The sequence below is a fragment of the Triturus cristatus genome, chromosome 6, assembly GCF_964204655.1.
Source record: "Triturus cristatus chromosome 6, aTriCri1.1, whole genome shotgun sequence".
NCBI lineage: Eukaryota > Metazoa > Chordata > Amphibia > Caudata > Salamandridae > Triturus > Triturus cristatus.
This window is the reverse complement of record NC_140589.1, coordinates 879,995,820-880,011,505: the sequence shown is the minus strand read 5'-3', so window position 1 is coordinate 880,011,505 and position 15,686 is coordinate 879,995,820. Positions and strand designations below refer to the sequence as shown.

The 15,686-nt window shown below is 50.4% G+C and overlaps 1 protein-coding gene across 1 annotated transcript in view; it reads left to right on the top strand.

Annotated features, from left to right (window-relative positions):
• Window positions 1-15,686, top strand: part of LOC146818002 (uncharacterized) — a 138,113-nt gene that overhangs the window by 83,563 nt on the left and 38,864 nt on the right. The window contains exon 7 of the mRNA XM_085611477.1: window positions 6,837-6,926. Within this exon, the coding sequence (XP_085467603.1) occupies window positions 6,837-6,926 (90 nt within the window). The remainder of the gene's footprint in view (window positions 1-6,836; window positions 6,927-15,686) is intronic.

The following is a 15,686-nucleotide window of genomic DNA, read 5'->3' as shown; positions in this document are numbered from 1 at the left end:
GTTTGGTGGCCCGGTCTGGGTGCCTCTTCGCCTTACAGCTGTCCTGGGGTGCCCGGCTCGCGCAGTGGCGTCCTGACTGGTGGCCGTGGTTCGGGCGGAGCGGCGACAGAGAGACATAGACATGGGTAAAGGCGACAAAACGCAGCCCAAGCTATCTTTTGATCCGCGCAGACCGAGGGGAACTGCTGGCACTGGCGCGGCGCAGGACACTCCGGTTGGCGAGGCAGGAGCGGAGGCCCCGGCAGGTGCGGACATCAAGGAGATGCTGGTGGCGATGGAGAGGGGCCTGCAGGGCAGCCTGACCGCAATTGACGCTAAATTAGATGCGCTCACTTATCGCATGGACCGTATGTCGGAGCGTGTAGACAAGAATGCGGAGCGGCTGGACAACGCTGAGAGGAGAGTTACGCAGGTGGAAGAGGCCCAAACAGAGTGGGAGGCGGACCGCAAGCAACTCAGCAAGCTCTTACAGGTTATTCAGGATAAGTCAGAGGACTTGGAGGCCCGTTCACGACGTTCGAACATTCGCATAACGGGTGTTGCGGAATCGACATCGACTGGGAAGATGGAACTCTTCGTTGAGCAACTGCTGCGCGCCTTGCTGGGGGAGGATGTCTTTTCTCCGATGTTTGTGGTCGAGAGGGCTCACAGGTCGCTGGGCCCGCGCCCCCGGCCGGGGGCGCCGGCGCGGCCGATCATCGCGAAGCTCCTGAATTACAGGGACAGGGATGTGGCCCTTCGGATGGCCAGGGAGAAAGGCAAGCTGCAATACGAGGGCATGGATATCTCGATCTACCCAGACTTCACTGCGAGAGTGCAGGAGGAGAGGCGTCAGTTCGCACCGTATAAACAGCAGCTTCGGGACCTCGGCCTGGACTACGCCATGCTCTATCCGGCGAGGCTCCGGATCAACAGGCAGGGGCACTCGCATTTCTTCACCGACCCGAGGGAACTTCAGAAATCCCTGAAGGTATGGACTAGGGAGCGGCAGAATAGCCCCAGAGCTTTGGGGGACGCTTTGGAGGGGACCTCGGGTCTGGAGGGCCAAGACTATGTACTGCGGGGTGTTCGGACAAGGCCCGCAAATAGACTGTTCGGCCATGTTTTTTCCGGGTGGGGGATCCCTCACGCTGTGGGATAATTGAGCATGGTCTGACGATTGCTGCTGATGATACTGGCACATGATCGTTGTGGGGTGCCTCACCGGAAGTGACGTTTGGGGATGACTTGAGCATAGTGTTGTGCCCTTGCATTGCCCTGGACATTGGCCTACAGGCGCTTTGACACTGGGTTGGGCTAGCCGTTTGCTGGCCCTCAGGCTGTGTGTTGTGGAGCGGCAGCCTTCCATCAAACTTGTATTAGGGGGTTTACTGTTTGGCCTTGTTGATTTGTGATCCTGGGCGGGGCGACCCCGGGGTGCGGGCCTGGCGGGGCTAACTGTGTTCTCCTGGTAGGACGTGAGGCTGACCATAGCTGAGGGCTGTAGAGGGTCCACTGATAATCCAACGGGCGATTTAGCGTGGCTCGCTAAGCAGCTAGGTTACTCGGGGGCGGTGCGGCGGAGACGAGCCACTGACTGGCGTATTGCAGGATTGTGATTGTTACAGTGCCTAGTAACCTCTGCCCTAGCGTTGCAGTCTAGTGGGGAATTTGTGGGGTTTGGTTGATGTGATGTTTGTGGGGTGTGTTTGCGGTTCTGGGGGGCGGGGGGGGTGTGGGAGTGCTGTCTGGCCAGGTTGGGGGAGGTCGGCTGTGGGTGGAGGGGTGGGTTGGGGTTGAAGACGGGGGGTGCGCACGTACTGTGGAACAGTAGGTTGTTCTCGGCCTTGCTTGTTGTCAAGATTGAAGTGCCTGGTTATTGTCAGCTGGTGGCTCTGTACACCGGTCCGTTTGGACACTATTGCTGTACACTGAGTTTTGGAGATGGGTGACACGGGGGAATTGACTGGTGATATCGCCACGGCGTCCCTGAGAGCATTGACATGGAATGTGAGGGGATTGAATGATTTCCGTAAATTGAGGAAAGTTCTGAACTACTTGCGCAGCCATAACATAGATCTGGCGCTCCTACAGGAGACACACCTCCCTCTTACGAGCCACATGCTTAAGGCAAGAGGCCTGGCGGGAACCAGTGTCGCGGCCGGCTTCACCTCGCATTCCAGGGGGGTGGTCACCTGGGTGAATCCTTGCTCCAATTTAGTGCTGTCAGTACTAGAAGCAGACTCGGACGGGCGTTACTTGATTGCCCGATGCGCTGGGAAAGGTCACGACCTAGTTGTAGTCAACGTGTATGGACCTAATTACGACAATCCTGAGTTCTACGCGGCGCTGGCTGATAGCTGCCGCCGTTATGCACACGCCCGCATGGTGTGGGGGGGCGATTTAAATTTCACGTTTGACCCGGCTTTGGATCGCTCCTCGGGTCTGACTCGTCGCCCGGCGGCATCGGCTCTATGCATGCAGGCTGAGCTCACCAGGCTTGATCTAGTAGATGTCTGGAGACATAGACACCAGGGTAAAGGGGGGTATACACACTACTCCGCACATTACGACGTTCACACCAGAATTGATTATTGGCTAATGTCACGGTCGTTACTTGCAATAGTTAAGGGTTGCGCGGTCCTCCCGCGTACTCTTTCTGATCACTCGCCCCTACTCCTAATACTAGACACCTCGGTTAAACGCATCCCTCCATTTACATGGCGTTTTTCGCCGTATTCGCTATTAGACGAGGTGTTCCGGGGTGAATTGGCGGAGGATATAGAGTCCTTCTTCGACACCAATCTGGGCTCAGTTCAGAGTTTCCATACGGTCTGGGATTCGTTTAAAGCCTACATCAGAGGCATGGCCATGACCAAGCACTCCGGGGTACTGAAATCTATACGGGGGCGGCTTACGGTAATAGAGACCCAGTTGGGGCAGCTGGAAGAGAAACAACGGTTGTCTCCCGACTCCGCTCTTGAGACACAGATCCAAGCGCTAGTTACGGAATATCATGCGGAAGCAGATCGGGAGGTGCAGCATATGGGCAAATACGCTACGGCCCGCACGTATGGGGAGAGCGAGCGCCCAGGCGCTCTACTTGCGAGGATACTGCGTAATAGCCGGAAACCCCTGGTCATAGACGAGTTGGTGACTGGGGATGGTGCAGTGGTCACTGGCGAAGCGGAGATCGACGCTGAGTTTAGGAGCTACTATGCAGGGCTTTACACCGCCAGGGTAACGCAGATGGAGGAGGAAATAGAGGACTACCTCAGCTACATCACAATGCCGTTTCTAACCGACTCCCAGCGGGAGTTCCTGTCGCTCCCCGTACAGCAAGATGAGATCTTGGAAGCTCTCGCAGGAATGAGGGCTGGTAGCGCCCCTGGAGCAGATGGGTTAACGGTGACATTTTATAAAACTTTCCAGGATAAGCTCCTCCCCCATCTGATCACCTTATTTGACAGCATATGTCAGGAGGGATGCATGCCGCACTCCATGCGCGAAGCACTTCTAGTAACCATTTTGAAGCCAGGTAAGCCACCTGACGTGTGCGGGTCATACCGGCCACTCTCACTTCTCAATGTGGATGCAAAGTTATACGCTAAGGTGCTAGCCACGTGGTTGGCGCTGTTGGTGCCGGAACTCGTGGCGCCCAAGCAGGCGGGATTTATCCCTGCTAGAAATCTTACATATAACATTCGTACGGTACTGGGGACGATGCAACATGTGCGCCCGGAAAACAAGGCTTTGGCCATCTTCCTTGATATGGAAAAGGCATTTGACTCCGTGGAGTGGCCATTTATGGTGCGTGTGTTACGGAAGGTAGGACTGGGTGAGCCCTTTCTGCAGATGTTGGGAGCATTATATTATCGGCCGACGGCCAGGCTCCGTATAGGTGACCGGGTTACAGATGCCTTCGGGATCAGCAGGGGGACTAGGCAGGGCTGCCCTCTCTCTCCCATCCTCTATGCCCTGGTGGCGGAGCCGTTGGCGTGCGCTATCAGGGAGTATCACCGGTACGAGGGCATTAATTTCCCCACTTACCAAATAGGTATTTCCACATATGCCGACGACACGCTGCTCTACGTTCGGGACCCGGAGGAGAACCTTTCGTCAATACTGCGAGAGGTAGTCCGGTTCGGCGCGCTATCAGGCCTTAGGGTGAATTGGAACAAGTCGCTGGCGTTTCCGCTGACACCGGTTACGGCCCAGTTCCCTATGGAATATCCACTGCAATGGACAACAGACTCGGTCAGGTACCTAGGGATCCGGCTCCATAAAGACCCTGAGGTGCTCCTTGGAGAAAACTATGGAGTGGCATACGCCAAATTGGAGGAGGATGTTGAGTCGTGGAATCGACTGCCTTTATCCCTGATGGGCAGAATAGCTATCATGAAGATGGTCGTCTTACCGCGATTCTTGTTCCTTTTCACCAACATCCCCATTGTCTTGTCCAAGGCCTTCTTTAAGCAGCTTACTCAAACCCTGATAAAGTTGGCTTGGGGGGGCAAACAACCCAGAGTACAGTGGAGGGTGCTAACTCTTCCGTACGACAAGGGGGGTCTGGGGGCCCCGGACCTGGAAAGTTATTATAGGGTCGCACAGGCGGCGCACCTACACGCGTGGATTCATGCCAGCGCGGACGTCCCCCACGTCATTCTGGAACGTCTGTTTGCGGACCCGCTTCCGTTGCCGGCGGTCGCCCTCCAGCCCGCGGACCGCTCGGTGGGGCGACTTGACTCACTCAAAACCACGACTCATGCATGGCATGCGCTGATGAAGGCGCAGGGCTGTGCATTGTTGTACTCTCCTCTGCTACCGGTGGATTGGGTGTACTGGCTCCCCCCGTTAAGGGAGAGGGGAGTGGTCCATGCATTGAATACACTGGGTATTGCGCGGATGGAGGACTTATTTGTGGACGGGATAGCCAAAACGTGGGACCAGCTGGGGCCGGCTTCGCCCGCCCCCACTCTCCTGCAGCGCTTTCAGTTCCATAGGGTCCGGCTGGCATTATCTGCGGCGCTGGGCCCAGGCATGGCGGAGCCCCAGGAGGTACCGGAACTCACCTACGTTATCAAAACGGCCGCACCGCCCAAATTGATCTCGAATCTTAAAAGAATTGTAGACCGGCACCCGGCGCGTCAGTCTGTCACGGCGCGGCTGGCCTGGCAGGATGACCTCCACTTAGAGATTACGGACGAGATGTGGAGGTATTGCTGTCTCAGCACCAAGACGATATCTCTTAACGGTCGGCACAGGTTAGTGCACTTTAAGTTCCTTCAGAGGGTGTATTATACCCCAGAACGACTACATCGGTATGGGCTTCGGACCTCGGTGGAGTGCGAGCGCTGCCATTTCCCAGTGGCTGACTTTATTCATATGGCTTGGTACTGCCCGGGAGTCGCTAAGTTCTGGACAGAGGTGTTTTTAGAGCTGAGCCGGGTCCTGGGCACTGAAGTTGCTCCCAACCCAGCCCTGGCGCTACTGGGGTACTCCCGGCCTCTTCCGGTGGCTCTGCGGCGCCTGGTGGACATGGCGTTGCTTGTCGCTAGAAGAGTGGTTGCAATCTGTTGGATGAGAGGGCCCCTCCCCACCAAGAAACGATGGGCCAGCGACATGCTGTATTGCAGCACACAGGCTGAAATATACAGTGAATTGCTGCCGCCGAAGAGTCGCCCTAAAAATTTCTGGGGATTATACAGAACGTATCTTGCGGCTGGGGCCTCGGCGCAGGCAGCTGGAGGGAGCTCCCAGGAGGTGGCGCTCGTAGCGCGTACTCCCGCGGAGTGCGCATCGGCTTCTGACCTTGACCCAGGTTGAATGTGTGGAGGAGAGGCGCAGGTTTGCGTGTCGTGCTGGTTGTTTGTCCGATGGCCTTCTGAGAGGGCCAGCAGCAGGCCCCATGGAGTCTTTGCAGCTGGAGTTCCGCGAGAGTAACCATATGCAGCAGAGTGGTGTGCTGTCTGAGGGTGGCGGAGTGCTGCGGCTGGCGGATCAGGTCCGACGTGCCAGTGGACTTACACGGGTGGGGCAGTTGGTCCAGAATCGACAGTGTGCGTGCGTGGGGCGGGTGGGGGGCGGGTGATTGGGTTGTGATAGGACCTCCTAAGGGAGTGGTTGGGTCCAACAGTTCTGGATGACAGCCTTCGGCTCTACGGGTTACACTGGGACCACTATATAGGCTTGCTGTGGTATTGTTGCAATTCGCAGTCAGGCTTGGTAGAGTGTTCTAGACTTGCATTTGGTAATCAAGATGCCGCCGGTCCTTCGGGATGTCGGCTGAACGGCTGTGTTATTGACTGTTCAGGGTCCTGCCCGTTTGGAGGTCCTTTGTTTGTGTTCATCAAGCGGCGGGCATTGCCCTGTGTATTCTTCTTTTGCCAATAAAGGTTTTTGAAAAAAAAAAAAAAAAAAGATTTTTCAAGAGTTTTTATTACATTTGCAACCTATAACTTGAAAATGTATCCATACAAACCTGTGGTGGTCTAGATATCACTGTAGTATTTGTCCCACAGTTTAGGGAAACAATTTTCCAGAAGTGTCTTGAGTTCTTCTCCTGGTCAGCTTCATGGAGATCCAGCCAGTACCAGATAACATGTCTTCTTTGTGAGATTCAGTGTCTATTTCGTTTTTTCCTGAGTGACTGTATATTTTTCAACCACCATAAGGAATACTCTTGAAACTGTTTACAGATGTGTTTATTTATTTCACATGATAAGTTTAAGTCTGTGAGATTTTTCGATTCTTCTTGATCCCATTTTGCACTTGTTCTTTGCCTTCTATTATCTTTACCATCTTTTGTATGCAAGACTCAAACTCGATTATTAATGTTTTTTTATTTTTCACAATAGGATTTCCCTTCCTTAATTCGGAGTTGGCGGAGGGTTTTGTGGACCATTATTGTGTTGAAGAAAAAGACAGCAATAGCAGATTTAACTCGGGTAAGTATGCAAAATGTGAATTTTTAATTGAAGGGGATCGAATACGACTACTCTTACATTTAAATTAATTGCAATTCTTCCTTAAAAAATAAATTATTAGCATTATAAAGTGATCAAGACTGTCAACTTCCATTAGTTCATTAAGTAATTTTTTTTTTGCACATTATTACTTTAGTGGCATTCTACTGTGGGTTGGTCTTGTTTTATATCTGGACAATTGCAAATCCAGCTGAAGGTTTATATTCCAGGGAACATCTAGTTAGTGATCGTTTTCAGCTCAGTATTTCTTAAGAGCCCCACAGTCTATTCATTGTTAGAATAATATTCCCTTTTTAGGTTGCAGCCTACCTTTCAGCACAGATGTCTGGTTTGCTAAAGACTTCTTGAGGACATTCAGAAATCTGACATAGGAATGTATTCTGCCCGTTGCTTACCATTGGCTTTATGGTTTGTAATTCACATTTTCTGCTTTCTATGTGTTACCTTTATTTGCTTTAGGCTGTTCAGCTTGAGTTTGTCCCTCTCGTTGCCCAAACTTTATTTACTGTATTCTTCCACTAACTCGCTTTCTGTTAACAGGCCTTTAACTCTTGTTCTCATCTTGTCACATTTACTATGCATTCAAAGACAGAGGTCAAATGTCAAGCTCTCCTGGATTGGTGTTTACTTTTCTATCTCTGACTTCAAATTTAGAGAATTTATGTGACAATCCTGCTGAATATTCATGTAAGAGGAGAGGATGTGATTTGTTTTTTATAGCACACAACAAAAAAATGAACTGTGCTGGTGTTTCGGAATATATCCACATTTTTTTTTTATCTTTATTTTCCATTTCCATAATACAAAAATTCACAGCATTCACATATGTAGTACACTGCCGCACTGAGGTAGGTAACTTCACGTTGAATCATACAATGAACATTGAATACATTTGCCGATATTTCTTCCCCCACCCTCCAACCGGCTTTGCATCGGTAACTGCCTATCTATGTAACCAAAACACCCAGACAGTGCTTTCCAACCCCACAATAATCATCTGTAATCTGAGAAGGTCAAGTTTTCCCCGCCCTAAGATGAAATATACATAACAATGGGTGCATCTGAGAGGCGTATGCCCACCCTGTAGTGTGTCTCCCCACTCCTGTGGGGACCAGCCCGTCTGCGTATTGTGAAGTAGGGGTGGTGTTCATGTCCACTAAATAGGCTTTGAAGGGGCCCCAAATATCCTTTGGATGCGACGCTGCAGGTATGGTGTCCACGTACAGATCACTATTCGTGTTACAGTAGGCTAAACTCTGGAGCCAAGCCTTGGTCGTGGGAGGGGCCTTGCAGCCCCATTTAAGGGCAATCTCCCACTTGGCAAGCAGGAAGGCCATTCCAGTAAATTTATGAACAGGCTTAGGGAAGCTTAGTACACAGCCCAATAATGCAGACTCCGGTGAGAGAGCCACATTCCCATCAATCATCTTAGCTATTTCAGCACAAATCGAACACCAATATGCCCCAATCTTTGCACAATTCCAAACTAAGCGTCCAAAGTCTGCGTGTGGTATGCCACGCTTTAAACATGCGTGTGGCCTGCCAGCTTCGATGGTGTTTATTTTTTCTGGGGACATGTAGACCCTTCAAAAGAATTTACAGTGTCATAACCGGTGTCTGATGTTTAAGGAAACTTCTTTAATTTGTGCACAGCTAAAGTCCCAGTGTGTGTCTGGAATAGTATGCCCCAAATCCCTTTCCCAAGCCTCCCTGATCTGGTGTCCTTTCCAAGAACTAGTGTCATGCATGAACTATATATTTTCGAAACCAGCACTACCCGGGGAAGAAATAACAGTGGACAAAAAGGAACAGTAGATTTTACAAATATATATATATTTTTTTTCTTTTTTTTTTTTCAGTTTTAATGGTCAATGTTTTTATTAATGAATTGTACATTTTATTGTGTATTGTAAATTTGTATAGTTTTGTCATTTTATGGATTGTCAATTCATTCATTGGGATTGTTTTTTTTTTTTTTAAACCGTTTATTACAGGTCTTAAAAGTATACAAGTATGGGCCCACAACCTTCCGGCCGGCCGCTAGCAATAGTAGGAACACACGTCATATATACATGGAACACGTGGTATTACAGGAGGAGTATTTCTCAATAGATAACAATGTCGAAAACCACATCATCCAGGCCCCATTATGCGGTTTCATTTTAAATTAAGAACAACAAAAATTAAAACCACACCCACAAGGCAACCCACAATCAAAAATAGCAGCACGTGCTCCCCAAGAGGGGGGATCCCAACTATACACAGAAGTGTGAAGAGGGGGAAGAGAGCAAAGCGAGGACTGGGGGAACCCAATGCCCGGCAGCGGGGGAATGAGTCGGCTAAGGGGATGGGGCTGGCGAGGGATCAGGCAGCAGCGGTGGCGCACAGATGCCCCCTCGGTAGGCGTTCCAGGGGCCCCATACTTTCACCCATGTCCCAGGCTTACCCCTCGCCACATACACCACTTTTTCGCGAAACATGCACCAGTCCATGTGTTCTTTCCAGGCCGAGACCGTCGGGGGCCTCTGGGATCCCCACAGTTGAGCAATATCACGCTTGGCTACCATATATCCCAGAGTCACCCACCACGTCTGCGGCGCTGAGTAATCAGTCGGTTCCCACACATTCAACAGGCATCTTCTCGCTTCAGGCAACAGCGCCACATGCGTAACCAGACGCAGCACCTCATGTACACCACGCCAGAACCCCTCTACCTCCGGGCACTCCCACAAAATATGCATAAAGGTCCCCAAAGCACCACACCCACGCTTACATAACCCATCTCCGGCATAGCCCATACGCAGAAGCTTTGGCCCCGTCATGTAGACCCGGTGGAGTATCTTGAGCTGGACGAAGCGAAGGCGAGCCGGTATGGCCACCTCCTTCGGGGAGGCCACCGCGGAGGTCCAGTCCTCGTCGTCCAACTCCAGCCCGTCGGCAACCCAAGCCGTACGAAGGGCAGTCAACAGGCCCGAGCGGTCGTTTATCAGCTTTTTATATATAAGTGAGATCGTGCTGTCCGGGACATGCCCATCCAGCACTCTATCTTCCAGGGGGGAATATTCCGGGATGGAGGCAACATCCGTGAAGGCGGAACCCAGCGCATGACGGACCTGCAAATACCGGAAGTATTCACTGCCCTGCAACTGAAATTCCGTCTGCAGCATATCGAACGTTTTAAATCCTCCCCTCGTCCAAAGATCCCCCACTTTACTGACACCTATCATGTCCCACTTCTCAAAGCCCTTAGAGGTCCACAGGGAACCTAACCGCTCAGACGCGTATAGTGGTGATGCCCGGGTCAAACGGTCCTTCCACCCCATAGCTGCATTGGCCGCGTGCCAGACTTGCACCATGACACGCGTGGGGCCCGTCAGACGAGCGTCAGGCGCGCTAGAGTAGAGCGCTCGATTGTAGTCACCACCTGGCAGGAGCATCTTGTCCATTTCAAAAGCCGGGTTTAAGGCGGGCCCGTAGAGGCCATGGTTAATGGCAGCGAGCTGGGAGGCCCAATAGTACCGTTTAATATCCGGGAGGGCAATCCCCCCGTCAAACCATGGGAGCGTCAGCTTAGCCAGAGCAATGCGCGGCCTCCCGTCCCAGAACAGGCGGCGTTGCAGACTCTCCACCTCACGGAAGTAGCGCGCCGGGACCAAGTCCATAGTGTTCTGCAAAGCGTACAGGAAACGCGGCAGAGACATCATCTTGAACAATGCCGCCCGGCCGAGCGGCGAAAGCGGCAGGCGCCGCCATCATGCGACATCTACCCGCAGACGCTGGAGGGGGGGAAGCAGATTCCGTTCATACCGGGCCTCCGGGTCCAGAGTAATGAAGACACCCAGGTACCGAAATCCCTGCGGGGCGATCTGGATCGGACAGCCCCGCGGGAGAATAGGAGCCTCCCCAGAGAGAACATACACACACGATTTAGCCCAATTGATGACGAGACCGGAGTTACGACCAAACAAATTCATTGGGATTGTTGATGACAAAAAAAATTGGTTTTAACTTTTGGTATCACTGGACACTGTATTTTATGGCAGATGGCTTTAATGATTGATTTAATCGAAATAAAGCTTGAAATTGAAAAAAAAAAATTGCAGTGCTTAACGGGCCAAAGTCGGCAGGTGCCAAGGGAAATTCTGTAAATGTAGCCATAAGCGCGCTTCGCACCAGTCGAAGGATGAATTTGTCCATAAACGTAGCTTCACTAAATCTATCCTCCTCGTCTCCGTCAACGACTTGGCCGTCTGGAAATAGGTCGCCGAGCTTGCTAATTGTAAATTTAGTTAGAGTGCTCTGCACTATTTTTTCAGTCATGATGGGGATCCATGCATTATTCAAAACCAGAATTTCAGAGGAATATAGGTTATTTCCGGTTGTGATTTTAACCAATTTCTGCCAGGCCTAGCTGGTCGTGAAAACGTTTTGAATGTCTCTAGGGTCTCTTGGAAGGCCCTGAGGTAATACTGTGTGAAGTTTTGCAGGCAACACCAGATAAGCCTCAGGTCTTGAGTATGGCAGTCTAGCATCTGGATGGTACCAGGAGTGCGCAAAGCTGTACTGTGCTACCAGGTAATATATGTGAAAGTTCGGAACCCTGGCATAAGGCAATATCATAGCGTCCCAGCTTACCCTGGGATTCCTGCCACCCCAAGTTAAGCCAATCAAATGGGACCGAAGGTTAAGAAAAAAGCTGTTGGGAAGCGGAATTGGAATATTATTGAACAAGTATAAAAACCGAGGGAGTACAATCATTTTGATCAAGGTGGCTCGCCCTGCCAGTGAGAGAGGGAGGCAAAGCCAACTTTCGACTTGCTCTTCCAGAGTATGCATCGCGGGACCATAGTTCAGTCTAATTATCTGGTCAGTATCTGTATTAATATGTATCCCTAGATACTGCGTCGAGTCGGAGCAGCAGTCAAGAGGGAACCCACAGTCCCATCTCTTGGTGACAGGAGTGATCGGAAAATTCACAGATTTCTCCCAATTGATCCCCAAGGCAGAATGCAACCCAAAACTAATGATCTCCCTGATGAGTGGTTCAAGGTTCTCCTCCGGGGTGCGTACATAAAGTATAATATCATCCGCGTAGAGAGACACAAGCAAAGGGCCGGTCTTGAACTGTAGTCCTCTATGAAGATGACGTTCTTGAAAGTGCATAACTAGAGGGTCCATAGCGATAATAAAAAATAACGGGGAAAGCGGGCACCCATGTCTGGTCCCCCGAGAAAGGTGGAAAGACAGCGACAATGTACCGTTCAAGTGGAGCCTAGCAGTGGGGTTCTGGAATAGGTGCGAAGTGACAGCTATAAAACCCTTCGGCATGCCCATTTAGCGCATCACTGCCTGAATGAAGGCCATTCAAGAGAATCAAAGGCCTTTTCGGAGTCAAGTAATATCACGGCAGCAGGCACCTCCGGTGAAATTCTATGCAGGACAGCAAATCGCGTCCGCAGATTCAGGGTGGTCGATCTATGGGGAATGAAACCAGGTTGAGCTGGGAAAATGATTCGGTCTGATAACAGACGCGACGCAATCATTTTGGCCAAGATTTTATATCTAAGTTCAGGAGCGAGAGAGGGCGATATGCTCCACATAAGGATAGATCTTTACCCGGCTTGGGAAGTAGTATAATTACTGCTTCGCGTAGTGGGGGGGGCAGTTCGCTTGTTCCAAGGCTTCATTATAAACATCGAGCAAATGCAGTACCAATAAGTCTTAATAAGCCTTATAAAAATCTCCAGAAAATCCATCTAGTCCGGGGGCCGTGGATCCATTGACCGCATCTATCGTGCTGGAGATTTCCTCTTTAGAAAAGGGTTCCGCAAAGAACTCCTGCATAAATCTTTCTAGCCAGACCACCACAATCTCTGCTAGGTAGGTTGCTTGTGCAGAGCCATCATCGTCTCTCCGGGAAGTGTACAGGTTTATGTAGTATGATAAAAATGAATCTTGTATTTCCGTTGTGTTCGTGAGAATCTGTCCTTCAGGGGTGCGAATCTCAGTGATATAGGCGCGTCTAGTGTGGGGTTTCAACAGCCTGGCCAGCATCCGCCCTGGTCTATCTCCCTCCATATCGCCGGGCGTTACTGTATTTGGTTAAAAAAAGTTATTCCCTTTCTGCGGCCTCCCTAAATTCAGTCAGTAGAGTCTATTTAGTGCCATATCGTGTGGTCGGGTCGGGCAGCCTGCTCCCTATCTAGGTCTTCTAATTTTTGCTCAATGATCATAATCGTAGTTCTGAGATCTTTTAATACTCCTGCATGTTTAGAAATGCAAACGCCACTGAGGTAGGCCTTAAAAGCCTCACAGAGTGTTGCCCAAGTAGCAACTGAGCCCATGTTTAATTCAAAATATTCTTCAACAGCTACCTGAAGCTCTGCTCGAAAGAGACCATCTAGTAGGGCCTGTCCAGGGAATCTCCACTGTCTTTCCACCCCTTCAGGCCTAGGGACCAGCAGCTCCAAAACCACTGATGCGTGGTCCGAATACGTTCTGGGGAGTAGTTTAATACCTTTGTACCAAGTAGACAAATTTGGAGTAATTAGCCAATAATATAATCTGGTCCAGGTGTCATACTGGGCAGCGTAATGTGTGTAGGCGGGGGTGGTCTGATGTCGTCGTCGCCAAATATCTAACAGTCCAATTGAATCGCAAAGCTCAAACAGAGCTTGGCGCGCTCCTGGCTTAGCATCTGAGGAAATGGAAGAGCTGTCTAGTTTTGGGTCAATTAGTAAATTAAAATCTCCCCCATGCATATAAACTCTGCCTCCATTTGCAGAATGTGGGAATGTACATCATGAAAATTCTCCGGACAATCTATGTTATGGGCGTATATGTTCACTAGAGCTACACTGTGGCCCATTAATTGCCCCTTTACCATGGTGTAGCAGCGCTCTGTATCATTATGTACTTTATGTAGGTGAAATGGCAAGCGTTTATGTAATAAAATGGCTGTACCATGAGCATAGGTGCTGAATCCAGCAAAATATCTATGTGGACCCCAAGTGGAAGCACACGAAGTAACCTCTGTTCTAGGGAGGTGAGTCTCTTGCAGAAATATTAATCCCATGTCTCTGTAGATATTGCATTACATTCCTTCTTTTCTTTGCATTGTTCAACCCCCTAACATTCCAAGTGATAATGTTAGGGTTGGAAGAGGTAGGTAAATCATCTATAGCAGGAATATTGTTCTGTTAAACATTGTATTCAAATTGTTGGCGGTATTAACGTGGCAAAGTGTACAACTAATGAAGTGGAGTTGCAGCAAATATAGCTAGGAATATGGTAAACCCCTTCCCCCCACCCTCCTCCCATCCCTGCACACCCTGAAGCATGGAACATCGCCAGTAAGCATGCAGTTAGCTACCCCAAACAAACCATTCAACACTGAAGAGAGATAAGTATCCGAACAAATTATCAACATCATACACAAAAGTGTGCTAAACACAGGGGAGGGGTGGCAACGCCACTCCGTGTACCCAAACTATTGATTATCTAAAAAGTCCAATGACAGTCCATGAATTAAGATAGCGCATCTACATCTTGTAGAGAGATACTGAAGGCCACACTCCTGTGCCTGTATTATTCAGTAGTGATAAGCTCCACTCTAGCAGTAGAGCCACTATGTGGGGGGGGGGGGGTGTTGCGCTGCATCTTTGCTACCACGCTGCCCGCCACCCTTGTAGCCGCTACAAAAGTCTTGTACTGCTGAAGGGGACTCAAATATTCGGGACCTGCCCTCAATATCAACACGAAGAAGTGCCGGGTATAAAACCCCATATCGCAGGCCCAAATTGTGTAGTGTCGCCTTCACACCGTTATATTTATGCATCGCCTCTTGCACCATAATAGTAAAATCTGTGTACAATGATAGCGTAGAACCCTGCCAGCTTAGTGAGCCCTTATCCCTTGCTAGTCGCAGCGCGGTGTCCCTGTCGCGTAAATTTAGCAGGCGCGCAATTATAGGTCTAGGGGGGCAGCCAGGGTTAGGGCGAGAGCCCAGTGAGCGATGGGCATGGTCAACAATGAAAACGGAGGTGAAAGCTTCTCTACCAAATAGATCAGCTAATAGGTTTTCCACAAACTGATCCAAGTGACCAGTATTGGAAGTTTCTGAAATGCCTAGGAAGCGCAGGTTATTCCGTCTACTGCGGGATTCAAAATCCTCGTTTTTAATTGCCACATCCTTGAGAATCTTTTCGAATCGTTCAAGCTTGCTCACAGCCTGAGCTGACCCATCCTCCAAGTCTGACACCCTCCCCTAAACAGTGTCCAGACGCTTCTCATGAACATCAATCTTGTCGCCTAGATTGTCCTAACATTTGTCCAAAATGTCAAATCGGCGGTCCAAGGCTTTCAATCCTGTGCGGAGCCTGGGCTTGTGGGTTGATCCACTGGGGGACCTGTGGCAGAACCCCCAGCAGCCATAGCTGTGTCAGTTGTAGGGACCCTCTCCATCACCTTGGGGAACTGCAATATTTGTTGCTTCGGGTCTTTACGGCCCATGCCTTCTCGACCACATCCGCTGAAGTGAACACTCAGAGCGCCAGCCAGAAGGTTCCTTAGGTCGCAAAAACCAGTGTAGAAGCAAGGGGGCAGGCCGTGATGGTCGCATGGGCGAAGCAGGCAACCCAGAGAAGAGCTCCGGGCTGACTCCAGCACACAACATGCCACCCCTCCACTCCACTATCCCACTTGATTCCAATGTACCTCAAT